The sequence below is a fragment of the Apus apus genome, chromosome 4, assembly GCF_020740795.1.
Source record: "Apus apus isolate bApuApu2 chromosome 4, bApuApu2.pri.cur, whole genome shotgun sequence".
NCBI classification, from domain to species: Eukaryota; Metazoa; Chordata; class Aves; order Apodiformes; family Apodidae; genus Apus; species Apus apus.
In genome coordinates, this window is record NC_067285.1 from 30,053,764 (window position 1) to 30,071,872 (window position 18,109).

An 18,109-nucleotide genomic window follows, 5' to 3' on the forward strand; every position below is an offset into this window, starting at 1 on the left:
TCAGACTTTTTTCAATTTTAAACTTCATACTGCTTGGAAAAATCACATCTTACTTGATCACACCTTTCTGTCTTGCTGGAAGATGATTTTATATGAAGAAATGCTCTTTCTGTGAGATGTGTACATGCAGGGTTGAGAATGACATGAGTGATTCTGAAGATAATTCTGAAGATAATTTGGGCCCTGTCTTGATTGTATGCTTTGTGGTAATTATTTTTTTTTGGTCTGCACTCAGAGGCAAGAAGTTTTCCCTCAGGTGTCCTTTTTTGCTTTGTCACTTAACCTGCTGGAGGAGAAAGACCTGCCCCCAATATCCCAGTGGGAACTCGGATCACTGTTAGAAGGATGAATTAATTTAGACTCACTGCTTGATTCCCTTCCCTGCTTTTCATCGCTTCTGCTGCTTTATTCTGTATTTTAATCTTCCTCAGAGACAATTACGATTTTTAATTTCATGGATATGATTACCTGTAGTTGTTTAGCTAAATTTTCTTGTGTATAAATTACCAAACTGCTGTGCTCCAGCTGTTTTTTTACAGTCAGCTCTTGTGAGAAGTACCTTTGTCTTTGGTGTTATGAATGCTGAAGGTAGTTATTCTTGTTTGAGAGAGGGTTTGGGGAATTTAGTTCCTGGTGCTAAACTAAGATGGAAGTTAGTTGCTTGGTTTAGCTTCGCTTACTGAAATTTTAGGGTCTTGCTTACAAGGCATACTGGATTTTATTGGACTGTTGTGGGTCTTTTTAAGCTAAAAAACTGTGGGATGTTCAGCTTTGACTGTTTGTAACTCGGTGTTCTGGCAGGATTTGCAATCTGCTTACCAGAAATGGAGGGTAGTCCCTGAAGTATTCCGAGTAGCAAAGAATTTAGGTGCTCTCTGAGGATTTGCATTGTTTGATAGTTGATAATAAGGTACCGCTGCATTACCTCATATGTTGGACTGTCTAAATGCCACTGATGATGTTGATCTTCATTGCTTTCAAGGGCTTTTAACAGCCTGAAAAATTCAGGGTACGATACAAAACCTAGTATTATGTATCTTGGAAAAAAAATATTGAATATAGATAAACAAATATCTGTTTCAAAAATAAGTGTGTATAAGGTTTTTAACATCTATGCTTATTCATGTAATCTGCATGTTAAAATGGTATGTATCTTCTGCTGTGTTAAGCAAGATTATACCCAGAAATCTTACTCCTCATACTGAAAGAAAGGTGGGTTTTTTTCCATTGATGAAATAACAAACTGGCTTCTTCTGGCAGTTACACTTGCAGTTTTGAGAGTAACTTTTGTTATTTCAGTTGGAATGAGCTCATTGAGCTAAAGTTGAGAAAACCATTTTCAGAAACCCACTGGCAGGTGCAAGTTCTCTTACTCTTTTTTCCTTTCACTGTGAATAAGAGCTGAGGCAGAAATGGCCAAGATGCACTTCCCACCCACGGGTGGGAAGATCAGAAATAGATAACTTTATAACAACACTGACTGTCAAGAATACTGCTGTAATTTTATATGTTTGTTTTAAATGAAGAAAGGTTTGTTTGATAGGCTGTTCTGTTTCATCTCCTGCATATAAAATGTTTCCTTTGAATTCTGAAATGCTCAGGGGGCTTATGAGGAGTTTTGGCTAGTTGGGTTTTTTTAATATATTCAGGACATTCCAGTTTCCATCCAAAATCAGCTAAACAAAAATTACAATCTAAGGACAAATAACTCGTTACTGTCTTAATGTAAAAACTCCCCAAAGTGCTTATGCTATATTTTTTTCAAGGTGAAATACAAGGAAGCCAAACACTTTTCCTCCAGCTGCCTTACAGCTAGAGGCCCAATGATTTGCAACTAGAGGCAGTTCTTTCAGGGTCAGGGCACGGTCTTATTTGTTCTGTTGGTATCTTCCAGTATCTTGTGTCATCTTCTGTATATTCTTTCCTGAGAATGACTTACATATTTTGGCTACATAAACAGCACAGTTTCTCCTGGGGACAGTAGAGGAAGGGAAGATGTAGATAAATTATTTTCTGGGGTTTCCCACATTTTGTGAACTGCAGCATGAGATTATTTACTGTGTGATTAAATCTTGCTGCCAAACGTGCCTGCACCTTCTTTCAGTCCATTGATCCTTCAAGGTGAGGAGGGTACTGATTAGTATAAACCTTTTGTGGCACTTCTGCTGTTACAACAAATACAATATATAGATAATGAAATAAATAGTTAAAAAAGCAGGCAATATAGTTTAAACTCTTCTTAAGGGTTCCTATGAAAGCCTTAATACCCCAAAAATAGTGTCAGAAGTTACTTTACATTGCAGACCCTTTTTTTAGGCAGTTAAAATTCGCACATTGTTTTATAGGCAAGACAAATAATTTTCACTGGGGAATAAATAAGTGCTGCAGCAAAACCTATTACTTTTCCTATATAAGCTGTGGTTTTTGAAATTGTGGAAAAGTTTATTATTGCTATCAGCTTGGACTTTATGACAAAGTTTACTGCTTGGAGTTAAAGCCAACACATACTCTGAGCATTTTTATGTTTCAATAAATACACTTCATTTAAATGCATCTAGACTTTTTTTTTCCTGAACTGCTATAGACAGGAGACAAACTTTGCCTTTGTAATGACCAAACTGAGTCTTCTTTTTGGTCTAATGTAGTAACTTAGCATAGTCTTCTCCTAAGATCTTAAAGATTAGGTAGTGGCTGGCAGTGAGACAAGTTCTCCTTTTAAGATTTCATCTGCATCTTTTTCTGTGTCCCCAAGATGTGTGCATCTCTGAAGTTGTGGTTTTTCATTTTGTTTTGGTTTAGAATGAGGAATAGGGAGTATTTAATTTCTTTACGAGAAAAGTCTCTGAACTTTGAGAGGGTAAAGGACTGATGGATGTAGCACTTGTCTTGCATGACATTCACTCCTCTGTCTCTTGTGGTTCCTTTTATGTTGATTCTTTTTTAACTCAGTCCTGCACGCTTCTTTGTTTTATCATCTCCTCCTTTTAGGGAAAGCCTTCCTGTTTTCTGTGGATTTCATTGCCTGTTGTACAATTAAGATAATCCTGGCCTAAAGCCCTCTATCAGACACAAGTGAATTCTTTGGAATAGGCTTTTTCACATCTGGATTGCAAAAAATTAAAAAGTATGTGTATGTTGCTGATAGAATTTCACCCTCCTGGAAATGTCTTATTTCAGCTGTAACTTATTATGTGAAAGCAAGATGTTATGCTGAAACCAGAAATGCAGTATAGAGAAGCCTGGCTGGCACTTAGTTTTTCCACATGGAGTACTAATTTGCAAGTTGTTGTGCTGTCCTAGGGATTTGCATGTAGAAGATAAGAATGAAGAGCTGTTAGAGAAGACTGCCTTAGTTCTGAATTATACTATTGTGCAAAATTTATTGGTCTTGTAGCTGTTTTCTTAATGTACTCATTCTCTTCTTGGGAGTTACTTGATTAATTATTTTGGAAAATTAATTTTTATGCCTATCATAGATGACTTAAAGTGCTAGAATGTACTGCTTTGCTCTAGTCTCAGTAGACAGGCCCAGCATTTCTTAGAAGTGAATTTCATGTCTTCGGTGTCATTCAGTTTCTTCTCCTGTATTACTAATCAATGTGTTAGTGGTGCTCTGTAACTGTACCAGTATTAAATTTCAGTCTGATATGCCTATGGCTAGTGAACTTAGTCACTAAAATGAAGGTGGCAACGGGGTGAGAGTCTACATGGAGCCAAATGACTACATGGATTTCTAAGTGTGAGTGTGCATGTGTTTCAAAGTCAGTGACGTCAACCAGTGAGTCAACCGATGCTCACAGTGAAAACTTGCTTCCAGGTAAAGGTGAGGCAAAGGAACCTGAGACCTGTGCAGGCAAACCAATGCATCTTGACTTCTGGAGGCTCAAAAGGACTTGATTTAAATTTGATAAGCTTTACTTAGAAGCACTTTTAAGAGAATAGAGTAAATATTTTTATTGAATTATAAAGCTTTGATATTCCCTCTGAGATGGACCTAGAGCATTCTGCAGCTAATAGCACTCATTGGGACTCATGGAAACTGCTGAGTGACTTCGGTTTTCTCTTTGGTTTTCTTTTGATTGCTCAGAACTGAGCTCCACCTATCATCAGAGGAAAATTCTTCTCAGGAAAACCAGAAAAGTAGTTAATGACATCTTCTGTTTAGAAGTAGTAATAATGAACTGCTTTAAAAATTGTGAACATAATCTTTTCCAAAAATGAACTCTTGACACTGTGGTAAAGAGCAAAAACTTATTTTTTTTTATTTTTTTATTTTTTTCAACAGATTATGGAAGAAACAAATACACAGATTGCTTGGCCATCAAAGTTGAAGATTGGAGCAAAATCAAAAAAAGGTATTTTGTTTTGTTCTTTTTATGGAATGGGATTAGTCATTAGAGTAATAAAACCACAGAACAAGCAATCCTGTCCGAGTCATTGTATCAATACTGGACACCTCAGATATTTTTATTTCTGTGTACTGTTTTCATAAGAATTTCCTTTTGGAGTTATCTCAGCTTTATGTAGTTACTGAATGTACAAACCCATTTTAAGTAGCTTGCACTTCTGCAGTACTTCATTATCAATACTATTGTACTTATGGCCTTTAGCGTGTGTGCTTTCTTTTGTATGATTCTACATCTAATCTCAACATTTCTCTCTTTTACAGCAGCCCAATCTAGTTAGTATTTCTGGTAACATTGTAGATTTGTGGTCGTTCCGTGGGGTTTTTTGTTTGTTTTTATAGAGGATGAATGTGTGTGTTAGTCAAGCCTGGTTAGAACAATCCATACTCATTGAGTCCCTGACAGAAACAGTCATCCTGCTGTTTTGGTTTCTTTAAGAAATTTAAGTGCAACTTTTTCTTAGGAATTATCAGTATTATGTGCTTTAAATTATACTGCTTTTGGAAGTACAGCCTAGATGCAGTAGGGAACATCCCTTTTAGAAACAAGCCTTCTACTTCTTCAAGAATCATAGTTGTAACTGAATGAAAGTAATATTTATTTCCTCTTCTGCAGGAAAAATGAAATTTGGATTGATTTTTAATATTGCTTGTGTTTCTGTTCAGGCTGATGCATACTAAAATCTAAAATCTGAGTTACAGTAATTTCTCTGTATGTTATATTTAGAATGTCTAGGTGGAGATGTGGGGTAACCTTTGTAAATGAAGAATATCTCATGGGAGGAAAAATAATCTCTTAAGAAAGGTGCCTATTACTAACATTTCTATGGTGCAAAGTGAGATTCAGCCTCAGAGTTGCTCTCCCACATGGTATTGAAGTACAAATTTATTTTAATTTTTTTTTCTCCCTCTTGCATGGAAAACAAATCTTCCTTAATGGGGAGGGGTTTCAGACTGAAAAATGCAGGCATCATGTATGTCTACATCCATATGGGAACTAATGTTTGTAGTAATGCAGAGGTGACAAGTGTGCTCTGCCTGTGTCCTGTGTCCTTCCAGCCTGAGGTGCTATGCACTGATACACAGCTAAAGCTCCTCAGCCAAGTGAGGCAGGAGAGTTTTCCTTTGAGGGGAGAAAAATAATGCAGTACCTGCACTTGTTTCAAATTTAAATGAACCTAGTTTGGAAGTTGAAAAGGATGGATGAAAGACGATGAAAAGAGGGGTTGAGAGATGGCTGATTGGGATTTTGGATTGGTACTTGGAGATGCAGCTTTATGTGTAGATTAATTTGACCTTTTTGTTAGTGATCTCAAAGAGAAGATAATGTTAGATTTGTGGTGAAGCTCTATCAGTATGTGGAAAAAATGTGAATACCAAGGGAAATAAAACATCTAGAAGTTATGAGCTGATAATAAAACGAAAACTGAGAGGAGGGAACGTATAAGGCAACTGGGCATACTGAATCTGTCTGCAGTGGGGATGGTTATCCTGGTAAGTCTTTATGCTGAAAGAAGCTTTAGAGAATGATGGGATGCAAACTAGGCATTTTAGCAATATGCTATACTAGTTAAAAATATTTCAAATGCTTTTGGACTGGCTAGCTTTGGTCAGGGAACTTGTATGTATATATATACGTAACATAGTAAGCTGCAATATGTGTACAAAGAACTCCTTAACCCAGAGGTTCCCTATATCTTGTGAAGTAAAATGTAGTTTATATGTTCTGTTTATACTTGGTATCAATTGTTTGAAATTACAAAACTTTCCATTTGCAGCTACAGCAGCTGTTTATATAGGGAAAATATTCTAAGTGTTTAACATACTCTAGCTGCACTTAATGACATTTTTTGGTGGAGAGGGAGGTCTGCAGCAAACAACTGGCTGGCTCTCCAGGGACTTGAACTTGGAATATGCTATATTTTCCTGTCTCCTTGGCTGGAAAACAGAGTATCTGATAACAGGCATTCAGTGAGGGACAACCAGTTGCAGATGGGCAGTCTTGTACCCATCCATACAATGTACCCTACCATAATGGAGTGATAGAAAATTTTCCCATATAACTTGCCTGCAGTTTCAGTAGCACCACATTCTGTGGGATGTGTGTTATGGCCTTTGGTCATTTACAGCTTTCCTCTGAAAATGTAAGGGGAAAAACAATTAATAGGAAGACATGTTTAGCTGTCTTGTTGTTTCTGTAATGTTGTTTAGTCTATCAGGAAACATTTAGGGCTTAATGTAGTGTTCTTACTGCTGTTGTCAGTTTTTAGTTTGATTGTTAATCCCAAACCAATGAGGCCAGAGTATGTGTTTTCTTCCTAATTAGAATACATAGGTATTAAAATTTGCAGACAAGGTGTGCATGGTAAGGTTCTGCAAGGTTTTAAGATAAAGTTCTGCACAAGACCCATAATCTTTTTTTGGATCTTGTGTAATAAAATTGCTGTGATGAAGCTGAAATGCTAAGAATAGGTGACCCGCGAGTCTTTTCAGTCGTATGCTGATTTCACCTTCTAAATTGATGAGTGCAAAATACTGTATATTGAATGTCATAATGGTGATTGATTAAGTCATACTCCATAAATGTTTTCTGAAAACTTTGAATTGCAAAATGCTAATGCCTGGACTTAAAATTATACAGAATTTAAACAATTTGGTAAGTAAAATTTCTTGTTTACTATGAAATTGCTAAAATAGCTCTTTGTAAAGGCTAGAATTCAAAAATCAAGTACCTACTCTCAACAGTTTTGTAAAGACCAAGCCAGCAATTTCCTGACTTGGACAAGCACTAGATGCTGCAGTTCTGCTCTAGTGATGAGGGTTAAAGTATTTTGAAATATGTGTTTAGAAAAACACAAACAGATATAAATATTCCAGTAGCAACTTTAAGCAAGCCAGTTGTTGAGGCTGACAAAGAGGTCCCATAATATTAAGGCTTAAGAGAGGGAAATTAAACAACTCAAAGCATTTCTGTAGTGAAAAATTCCTGTCCAGCAGTAAAGAAACAATTGGCACTGGCATGGTCATCTCTGCTTTGCATGGGTGCTGAAGAGCTCAGGGCATACCCAAACCTCAAGTTCTGGAGATTTCAAATCTTCTGTACTCCAATGAATTAAAGATCAAACTGTGAGACCATAACTTTTCTGTCCATTTCCCTTTTATTCTCAACATACTTGTTCACTCTGTTTTGGTTACTGTTCCTTAGTAATGCTATTAATTGTCTTTCAAAGATTTATTCAATGGTATAAAAGTTCAGAGTAGATTGCCAAATATTAAATGGTCAGATGCTGGAGTTCCACAAATGCTTTCAAAGCAGGAATAAGCTAACATTATTTACCCTCTCCATTCCCAAACTACTGACTTGTCTTGCTCTCCTGTTCTTGTCTGGCTCTTTCTGCTGTGCTATCACTGGTGCTTATATTGTCCTGTAGGGGAACCAGGCTGGCTTAAAACTAACTATGGATACTTTTTACTATTGGTGAGGGTTGGGATGTTGTTGTGCATTTGCTAGCTGTTTTAACCCTAGATGTTCTATCTCAAGCTGTACAATCACTCTGCTTCAGCATATGAATCTCCTTCAGATTGTATGAATCTGCAGTGCTTCATGCATTGAGAGCAGGTGAATTCCGTGTGATTCAGCAGCAGTGTTTGCTGATGGTAATTCAAGGTGCTCTTCAGGAACTTTAGGAAATGGGTATATGTGAGTTTAGATTTCACCTGTATTCCTGATTCTTAATTTTCCTCCCACCCCCAGACAGATGTGTCCCTTTGTATTTCAATAGCCATAAAGGAGTTACAGGTGTGTGTGTGCACGCAGGGTGCAGACAGCCTGTTGAAATAGCATTTGGCTAACAAGCAGGATAAGAATAATTTCAGCCCCTGGAACAATCTTAGTGGCTCTAGGCAGGAATTAGTTCAGGCAGTTGGAGCAAGGATGACTTTGGGATGTTAAAAAAATGGCAGTAGGAGGAAATAAAAAGTAAACTGAGCGTACAAAGCGGGGGCAACTCTGGGGTCATTTTCACCACTCACTTTTTAAAAGGGCTGCTTTTACTGATCTTCTCTTACTCTACTTTTTTGTTGTTGTTGTTCCTGTCCTTCCCGTATTTTCATTCCTCTTCCACTTTCTCTAGACTGCAACCTCCAGCTCTTCTTTAGCTGTGTCATCTACTGAAGTTACCTACTCATTTATTTTCCTTTCTTTCTTGAGCTGCTCTTATTTTATTTCAACTGTTCTTTTTTTTTTTTTTATTTGCGCTTTCTGGTTTAGGGTTTGTTGGCATTTTGTTGGATTATTTTTTTTCATGTTTTTTTTCGCTTTACTGACATGTTTAAAATTGGTTAAGAAAAAAGAAAAACCAGCCCATGCTCTGTGTATTAATTTTTTCCCTCACTTGATTTTTTTTTACATATTTTTTCATCTCCCATTTCAAAAGTCATTCCTCATTAACTTAGGTTACTTTAGACTAGTTTCTAATATCAAAAAACTTACTACGTGCAATTTTTCATTAGCATATCTCAAAGGCAAGCCACGTACATCACATGCCAAGTAGATACCATGTCGAATTAATTTCTAAGAATAGCAGGAGGGGAGGAAGCATGGCAGCACTGAAGACATTAGAAGGAAAGCAGCAATTACTAGCAATGGGGACTGCTTGTATTCATTGCCTGATTATTTGCTTTCATACTTTTTTCTTAAGCTTTGCAAGCTATCTTGTAAGTGGAGTCCACCATTCCCTTCTTTGCATCTTAAGCTGTTGAGACAATATGCAAAATGAAGTTTGCAGATGTAAAACTATGTTTGAGGCAAATAGCTGTACTGAAAAGACTTCAACCAAATTATTAAAATTTTGCTCCCATTTACTTGAATGTTGTTAAAACACAAGGAAAGAGCTTGGCAGTTTCTGGGAGGCATGATGATAAAAGCTAGAGACTTAGTTTTTTGTTAAAAGAGAAATGTCACTACCTCGAACTTAAGGCCAAACCTGCAGGAAAGTATTAGATATCAAGAGTCAGCTAAAATATAATCTCTGTTTGTTGCTTCAGAACTTTAAGTCAACTTTCCGTTGTTTCCCATTTTGTAATAAAAGATGAAGTTTACATCTTGAGAGGAAGAAGGGAGGGAGAGAAGATCTGGTGTCAGGCTATGCAGACTTATTAATGTGTGTAAAGACAGTGCTGTGTTATTTACTCTTTTGACACAGGTTTTCTGATAAGACTCCAGTCTGATTTTATGCTCTTCAGATAATTTCTTTTTCTCTTCAGAAATACTTAATTTTTTTCAGTTTAGTCAACAAAAATCTTTAAAGAGTGAATACTGCTTTTGATGCTTTTGACATCTTACAGTAAAATATCATAGATGGAGAAGTGGCTAATGTAGGAGGAGCTCACAATTGTACTTGCCAATTTTTAGTGTCATGTGCAGACACTTGATAATTTATGTATGTTCCATGGACAGTTTACATAATTTCTTAAAACTTAAATGCATCCCTGGTTGTTATGCAATATTGCTTTCTGCAATATTGGAACTGAGTGGAATCCCACACTTGTTCGAAGGAAAATCTGCCATTCTCAAGTCGAAATTTCAGAGAAACACATGGCAAAAAAACCCAGATGAAACCTGGAACTGTTTGTTTCAATGTATTAATGGATGCAAGTGAGACATCGTCAATGGTCAATTTTTTTATGATGAGATGTAGGTGAAAATGGAAGAGTTAATAACCCATGCAACAACTTCTGTAGGAGTTGTGAGCTCTAAACAGCACCATAACCTCTTCTGGTATGTTTGGAGGTCTCTGTGTTCTCCCTGCCCACCAAAAACAAAACAGTCAACCACCCACAACCAAAACCCACAAACCCCAAAAAAACAGCAAACCAAAACACCCCTAAGCAAAGCAATGAGACAACAGTTGAGAAACTCTGAGCACTGTGAAGTGTGTCTGTGTGGTATAAAGTGCTCTTAGCCTTTGCTTCAGGAGATTGTCTTGTTGAATTGATGATATTTTGTTATAAATGCAAAGCTTAAAGAAATGAATAGATTTCTTGACTTTCAATTATCCCTGGGATCACTGGAATGCTAAAAGAATTTCAGTATATGCTACTAAACTGTAAGTTTTTCTTCAGAGGCTGCCATGTTTGCAACATGTAGTTATGTAATCTGAAATTTTCCCACAAAATTGGCCGAGTCTGAGTTCAGTCAAAGAAACATAAAAGTAAATAAAAATTGCTTAATAGTTTAGGTTATTTACTACTTTGTCTTATATAACAACTGAAGTTGAAAACTAGAATCTGGTTTCAATAGTTTGGCATCTACAAGACTGAAGACCTTGCAGTTTAAATCTATACTGCCATGCTGTAAATGCTTGTGTGTCTATATGCATATAGAACAATGACTTAGGATAGCTTTATATTTAAAGTCTTCTGTGTTTTCCTCTTCTCAGGTTTTACATGGAACGTTACCCCTGCTTAGTATAGTTGGAGCCATAACGCAACTTTTTAATTCTCTCTTTTCCTTAAGTGACTTCATTATTCCAGGCTGGAGAGATTAGTTGTTGTTTGTTGTTTCTTTGTTTGTTGTTTGTTTGTTTTGGTTTTTTCCATATATATATCTTATACATGTTTTGAATTTTATTTTAGTTTAGTTGAAAAGGAATTTGGAACTAGATGTAGTGTGGAAAAACTGCAGTTGTTGGTGACACAGCATCTATTAATTGCCCCAGTTGACCTTAGGTCTTCAGCTTCTCATGTTGATTGTGGGCATGGAGGTAGTGTTTCTTGTTTAGTTGGTACCTTTTAGATTAAAAAATAAAAAGATCTGCCTCAAGAAACCAAAACCCAACCAACCAACAAAAAAGTAAACAAACCCCACAATCCAAAACCCAATACGAGGCTACAAAACCCCATTGATTTGAAGAGCAAGAGCTCTTTTTATAATATATCCCTGTGCATTGCTTTGAATAATGGCTCATTCTGTACAAGACCATAAGACAATTTCTGTAAGTGTTCCTAGAAGTGGATGTAAGGAGGAATTCCTTTTTTCCTGGATTGTTTTGTTTTTTTGGGTTGGTTTTGGTGTTTTGTTTCTTGTTGTTTTTGTTTTTTAATATTCACCAATGTACATAAAACATGTTTTAAAAAATGACCAGTTAAAAAATTATCTGTTTTGACACTCTCAAACTCAACAGTTGATCATGTCAGACTAGCCTGGTTGTGTATAAACCTCTTTGCTGTTTGTACTGTGTAGTGAGGGAGTATAATATCAGCTTTTTAATGTAAGAAGTAATGGATTCTTCAAGGAGAAGATCGCTGTAGTCTGGAAAGTTAAAATAAATTATATGTGAGGGTGTGCAACTCTCTTCTGTGAATATGGACTCTGAGGTTAAGAATAGTCTAAGGCTTCTCTATACAGGCAGCTTATGGCCTCAATTTGAATATATACCTGTGCCTAAGTTCTAAAAGTCCTCCTATAATTTATTTAATTTCTAAAAGGATAGTCTTTTAATTTGTAACCATCTATAACATCTTAAAAATAACGGCTTAAAATGATGTGGTGTATAATGGCAGACAAAGCTTAACGTGCTGGACTTGTTTGTATGATTGCCAGTACATATCTATGTAGCTAATTTACCAGTCTTTAAGCTCAGAAAAATAGTCTTTACTGTACAAGTAGCTCATAGTTTGTGTTCCTGTTAATGCAGTAATGCATTGAGGGGTTTTTTGCATGTCAGTCTTAAATGTTAAGCCAGCCCCACCTGAGAAGGATCCCACAGCATCACAGAACTACCAACTACAACAGACTTATAAATGAAACAAGTACTGTAACTAATTTTTCATGTGTGCTGTTTCCAGTTATAATAACTGTAGCTTCTGCTGTTCTAAAAAAAAAAAAAACCCAAACACAACAAACACAAACCCAAAACAAATAGATTGGAAGAGAGTTAACACAAGATATAATAAACTCATTTTCCTACCTTAAATTCATTGCCATGAATAGCCATTTAATTGACTTAGAGCCTCAAGCTTCACTTATAAAAAGGGAGAGTGGGGGGACCTTGAAAACCTGCAGAGCTATATGGAGCTATTTGACAAACTGCTAAAATGTTCTTGAAAACTTTGCCAACCATCCTGCAAGGCTGTACCCTAACTCTGACAAACTGAAAACATATGGAGCAATGTCCACTTGTGAACAACCCCTGCCTGTTCTATCATCTTTAACTAGGGATGTACAGAAAAGCAGAAAAGAGAGCACCTCAGCCTCTAAAGTGATTAGATCCTGATGTGCTTAAAAACACAGACAACTTTTCTATTGGTTCATGACCAGGTTTTAACTTCTGTGGTCTCAGCATTGGTTTCAGTGCAGATGAATGGAAACACGGGTTCAAACTGCCCAATGTCGTGCTGCCTCTTACACAGAAAATAACATACTGTATACCAGCTGGAGCTTGGCCAGTAGCTCTCACTGCTGCCAATCGAAGGATTGTTTTAGGCTCTTGTGGTGCTGTTGGGTGCCTTCCTTGTTTGTCTTCTTGCCATCTTTAGAGGGCAAGGGAAATACTCCTCTCTCAGTAGCTGATCAGGTAAGGTCACTGGAGGTGAGGATTTGATGACTGTGCTGTAGGAACCTTGTTCCCTTAGGAGAGGAGCTCTCTGCCTGGTTACACGTAGGTCACCAAAAAGGTGCTGTAAGATGAGCTTGTGAGGTTAGTCCACTTGTCTTTCCCATCTGTAAGTGGAAGTGGGATGCCAGTGCATCAGTTTGACAGAACTTCATATGACAGCAGCAGGCACAACGGGGTGTCATCTCTGTACCCCTAGGGCAGCCTTAGTGTGCACGTTGCGTATTAACGATAAAAACTGGTCATTTTTCAAGTGTTCCTAAAGAGAAGACAAGGAACTACATTTGCTAGAAATGAAATCAAAGGGGACAGAACTGTCTTCACAGCTTCTAAACATCACAATTTTGTTCTCTTATCTCTCTTACTTTACTGCATGCTTAGGGTCTGCCCATCTGCCTCCATAGCTACCTGCTAGGCAGCTCAGCCTGCCAGCCTGGCATGCCCTGGTGTCAAACCCACTGATGGAAAAGGCATTCAGGACTGCCATTTTACTGGGGCCTGTGCTCTTTTGTCAGCAGAATTTTTTTCTTAAGGCTGTTTTGTTTTGGTTCCTAAGGTATAAAGTTGTAGGTCTGATTTTATACCAGTTCAGTAAAGGTTTTCTTAAAAATCTTGGCATTTAAATGCCTTTTAGTTGTTGGTGCCCATGACAACAGAACCATTAGTTTGGGTATTCTGTGTCAGCTTTCTTTGCATGGAAAAAAATTCCTTTGCTGCTTTTATTTGACCTCACTGTAAATAAGAAAAAAAAAGATTCCTCCTGTTATGCAGTTCTCCAGCTGATAATTTTATATATTAGTAGAGGATTTTTAAATTCTGCTCATATCTTGTAAGCACATTAATTTTACAGCGATTCTTCTGCATATTGAAGGTGGTCACATAAGGAGCCAAAGGATGTACTGTAATGTTTCTTGAAATGCTAGCAAGATATGAAGGTGAAAAAAATATGATAATTTCTTATCTGCAGTTGCTTCATAAAACAAAGTTGCAGTCATTTGTAGGACATGGTCTGGGAAATGGCAAGGTTTTTTTCTGTTTCTTAGAATGGCATTAAACTTACCTTTGTGCTTGACCTTTCTGCAGCAAAACTAATGTTATTTTCCATTTCCCCGTAAATAAAAATTGTTTAGTTTGATCACTGGAGGGGGGGCACCTTATGTAGCTTTTATAAATTATGAAACTTAGGGGAAATAATAGTGACCAGTTACATCATCTGAAATGCGGAATACCTTCATTTCGGAAGTTCTGTGTAAGATGGAGTAGCCGTTGCTCAGTTGTTTTATGGCTTTCTCTAATTATGCTGGATATGGTATCTGCTGGTTAACAATCACCACTCATGAATACTCTTTCATTTTGAGAAGAGATGATTCATACACTGAAATATTTTTCATAAGATAAGATAAACTCTGCAAGTCAAATGTCAGTTGAGGCCCACTCTGTTTTTGTTGTTTTGTTTTTCAGCGTGTACTTTTTCTTGGGTTTGGTTGGAGAAGCATTGAGAAAGGGGAAGTGTTACATTTCATCTTGTTAAAAATATAATTCAGTCCTGCTTCCATGTGTTTAAATCGTAATGATTAAGAGTGCTTCAAGGGATGCTGAGAAGTTCTTAATGTCAGTCTAATACATGGTTGTATACAAACGCTTGACACTACTATGAAAAATTCTAGTGAAGCCTAGTGAAGATGCTAACACACGAGATATGTGCTAAGTGGTGGGCAGTGAATGGTAATTGTGTGTAGGTTGGTGAGCATGAATCAAATTGGTGTTTTGATTTGGAACCCCAGAACAGCTTTCAAAAGCATGGTGAAACTAACTTGCATAGCAGAAAATTACTTAAGGATCTTGGCACAGTTAAAAAAAATATATTAAAATGATATGCCCACCAGTATTACTGGGTAGAACACTCCATTTTTATACTCTGAAGGAATAGAATCATAGAATAATACTCAATGGCTGATGTTCTGTAGCTAATAAAATATTTTCATAGTCTTTTCAGATTCTTAATACTGTATTTCTGTAACTGCCATCCAAAGACCAACCTTCCCCAAAGTAAGCCAGTGCCTCGCCTGATGCTTCAGGCTTTCCTGCTGATGGTAGCACTTGCAGGTAGGGCTGGCTACTGCAGTGCCCTCTTCAAACTGGTGCAACTGCTCTCTACTGTCTAGATTTACACTGTATCATCCTGTCTCTGCAAATCTCTTTTGTATTATAAATGAAATTTGGATTATTTTTTAATTGCTTTGGTTGCAAGCATCCTTTACAGTGTGCATTCTAAATATAAACTTAGTCTGTGCCAAAGAGCCAAGTGCAAACATAAAAAAACCATCATTGATAGAAAGCCTCTTTAATGACTTCCTCTGGAAACTATAATTTGAATCATATGATTTTCCTGGAGTAGCAGTGGGAGGGAATATCTGAAAAATAGCTATAATATAGTTTTCAGAATTTTAAGCTTTTCATCTGTACAAACTTAACTTTGTATAAACTGCGCTGGTAATTTTATTCCTTGATTTTTTGGCAAGACTAACATTTCCTGTAAAGCAAGTCAGATATAAAGAAATAAGAGAGTGTTCTTGTGATTTTTATTTTTTTTTTCTTACTCCATGCCCCCCTCCCAAGATTTTTAGCAGTTCTGGTAGCCTATAGTTTTGGCTCTGTGGCAGCAACTGAAGATGCTGAATTGGTGTGTTTTAACTAGTGAGACTGATACCATCTGGCAATGTTTATTAACCAAGGCCAGTTATTGAGGACTGTTGGCAACATGTACTCCCTATATGAACTCCTGTGAAAGGGAAAGGCAAATCATCTCTGGTTAAAGGCAGGAAAGTTGTGGGAAAGGAAGAACTTAGAAACAAAGTGGACTGGGGGGAGTGAGAGGCACAGAGAGGAAATGAGGCTGATGGAGAAGAGACTGAAGACACTTGGAAACAGGTAGATGTGATTCAGCAAATGAATGGCAGGGAACACAATGTTAGAGTGGGAGTGTTAAAGAAATAAGGCTTTTGAAAGAACAGAATAATAGAGTAAATTACAAAGATAGAATAATGATAATGGGAAAATAGATGGGAAGTGGAAAGCCAGTGTGGGGGAAAGGACTGGATGAAAATGCATATGCCGAGAAGTGGAGAGGAGGGTTAAAGCCCAGTGTTCATAGGTGTCTGGTGGGGGCTTCCAATACCTATCTTAGTGTTCAGAATTACATTGGACACAATTATGCAGGTTTTACTTGATTAATATCCTGGGGAAAAGCTGGTAAACACCACTGTATTTATGCAGTTACATTACTGTCCTAGACCAATGATTAGGTATCTAACATGTCACTATTCCTATCTCTAATATCTTTGTACTACTTCCATAAAGATGCAATTTAAAATACTGCAATTTCAATTTGGTAAACATTTAACAGATGTCTTATTTTGCATCAAAACATGTGTGATTTGAAACACTGGAAATGCAAAACATTAATTTCTAGTCTATGGGAGCTGAGAATATTGGCACTTTCTGCTAAAAATTGCAAAACAGAATTAGAATGTATGCAAGTAGAACAAGACAGCAATAAAAAAAATTAAATTTGTCTGCAACTGTCATCCAGTTTATTAGATTTTCATCCAGTGCAGTGTCAAATAGTGTAAACTGCTTGGTTTAGCAATCCTGGAGGAGACAAATAGCCAAGAAAGTAAGCTGAGAAAATACTTGGCCTCAAGAAAATGCAAAGTGTTTTAGAACTTGCTTAGAATATTGCGATGCCAAACAATTCCCACCAAGATTATAGAGCTATACCAAGTTCTACATGTGCAAAATACATTCCTGTGGATATTTCTCATCTCCCATTTCTATTGCAATGGAGTGCAGTGCAAAGTTAAGCTCCTGTTAGCTTTGCTGCTGGAGGGCAATGTTGTGTGGAGAAGTTCAGGCACGAATTGACTTGCTTATCGATACATCTCTGTATCTCAAAGAAATCCAGACTTTTAGAATGAACATACGCTTCCTTGACAGGGTAAAAGCACTGAAGGTGACTGGCTGAAGTAATTGTTGTTTGGGGGCCTTTTTGTATGTCCTTCTTGGTGTTGTGCCTCCTTCTTGGTGTGCCTCTTTTTGGACTTCCTTAAAGTGATTTAAATGTAGCATCTTCTGTAAGATATTCTGGTCTAATTAAAAAAAAACAAAACAAAACAAACAACAACAAAACAATGAAGGCTATGCGGAAATATGAAAAAGAGTATAATTATCAGTGTATACTTAGGAGTAAAAGCAAACTCTTATGTCAGTGATTTCTCTTGGATTTTAGGGAGGACAAGGATATGCAATTGTTATAATAAATTACATGGGCTTTGGGATCCCTACTAGTGGAGAACTTTCAGGGCAGATTAACTATCAACAATGCTCTAATGTACAGTCTACTTAAATGACCACCAGTAATGTTTCAGTCCTTCACTGCTGAGACCCTTTTTTAAAGAGCTGACCCCCATTTTCATACTTAGTAAATGATGCTGCAAGAAGGAATCCATGTAGAACAGCCATGACTGCACATCAGTGCATTAAGGATGGGAGCAGACTTGTGAATGCTCTAAGTAAAGAAGGGTTTTGTTCCAGTGTGAGGGGGATAGAAGAAAAATATTATATAGAGATAATAAAGTCTATGAGCTTATGACAAAACAGATTATGTTTAATCAGGTGACTCATTATATTAAAAAAATACTACATAGCTGCATAAAAAGCATATCAGCCTAAAGAAATAATTTCTCAAGGACTCTTGGAAATAATTGTCTTCCACTTCACATACATGCAATGGCAGGTTTTTTTGCAACTTTTTTACATCTTTTTGTCATCCTAGTAAATAAAACTTGAACCACAGTCATCGCTGACCTCATCTGGAGCTTAAAAAGAAAGTCTGGTAATTTCTATTTGAGTTCCATACTTTTAGGTTCCTAAAATTGTGTCTGCAAGCAGTGTTTTTTTGGCTGTTCTGGCAGGGAAAAGATGTCAGAACAGAGCTGAGCTGAGAGTCAGTGCTGGGGATGGACATTCCTCTTGGGTGAAACTGCAGAATAGTTTGGCTTTTTGCAAGTTATCATCACTTTTCCTGCCA

General features: G+C 37.0%; 1 protein-coding gene across 2 annotated transcripts in view; it reads left to right on the top strand.

Annotated features, from left to right (window-relative positions):
- The window catches only part of BICC1 (BicC family RNA binding protein 1), a 108,022-nt gene that overhangs the window by 50,110 nt on the left and 39,803 nt on the right, over positions 1 to 18,109 (top strand). For both annotated transcript variants that reach the window (XM_051619000.1, XM_051619001.1), the window contains exon 3: positions 4,286 to 4,355. In XM_051619000.1, the coding sequence (XP_051474960.1) occupies positions 4,286 to 4,355 (70 nt within the window). The remainder of the gene's footprint in view (positions 1 to 4,285; positions 4,356 to 18,109) is intronic.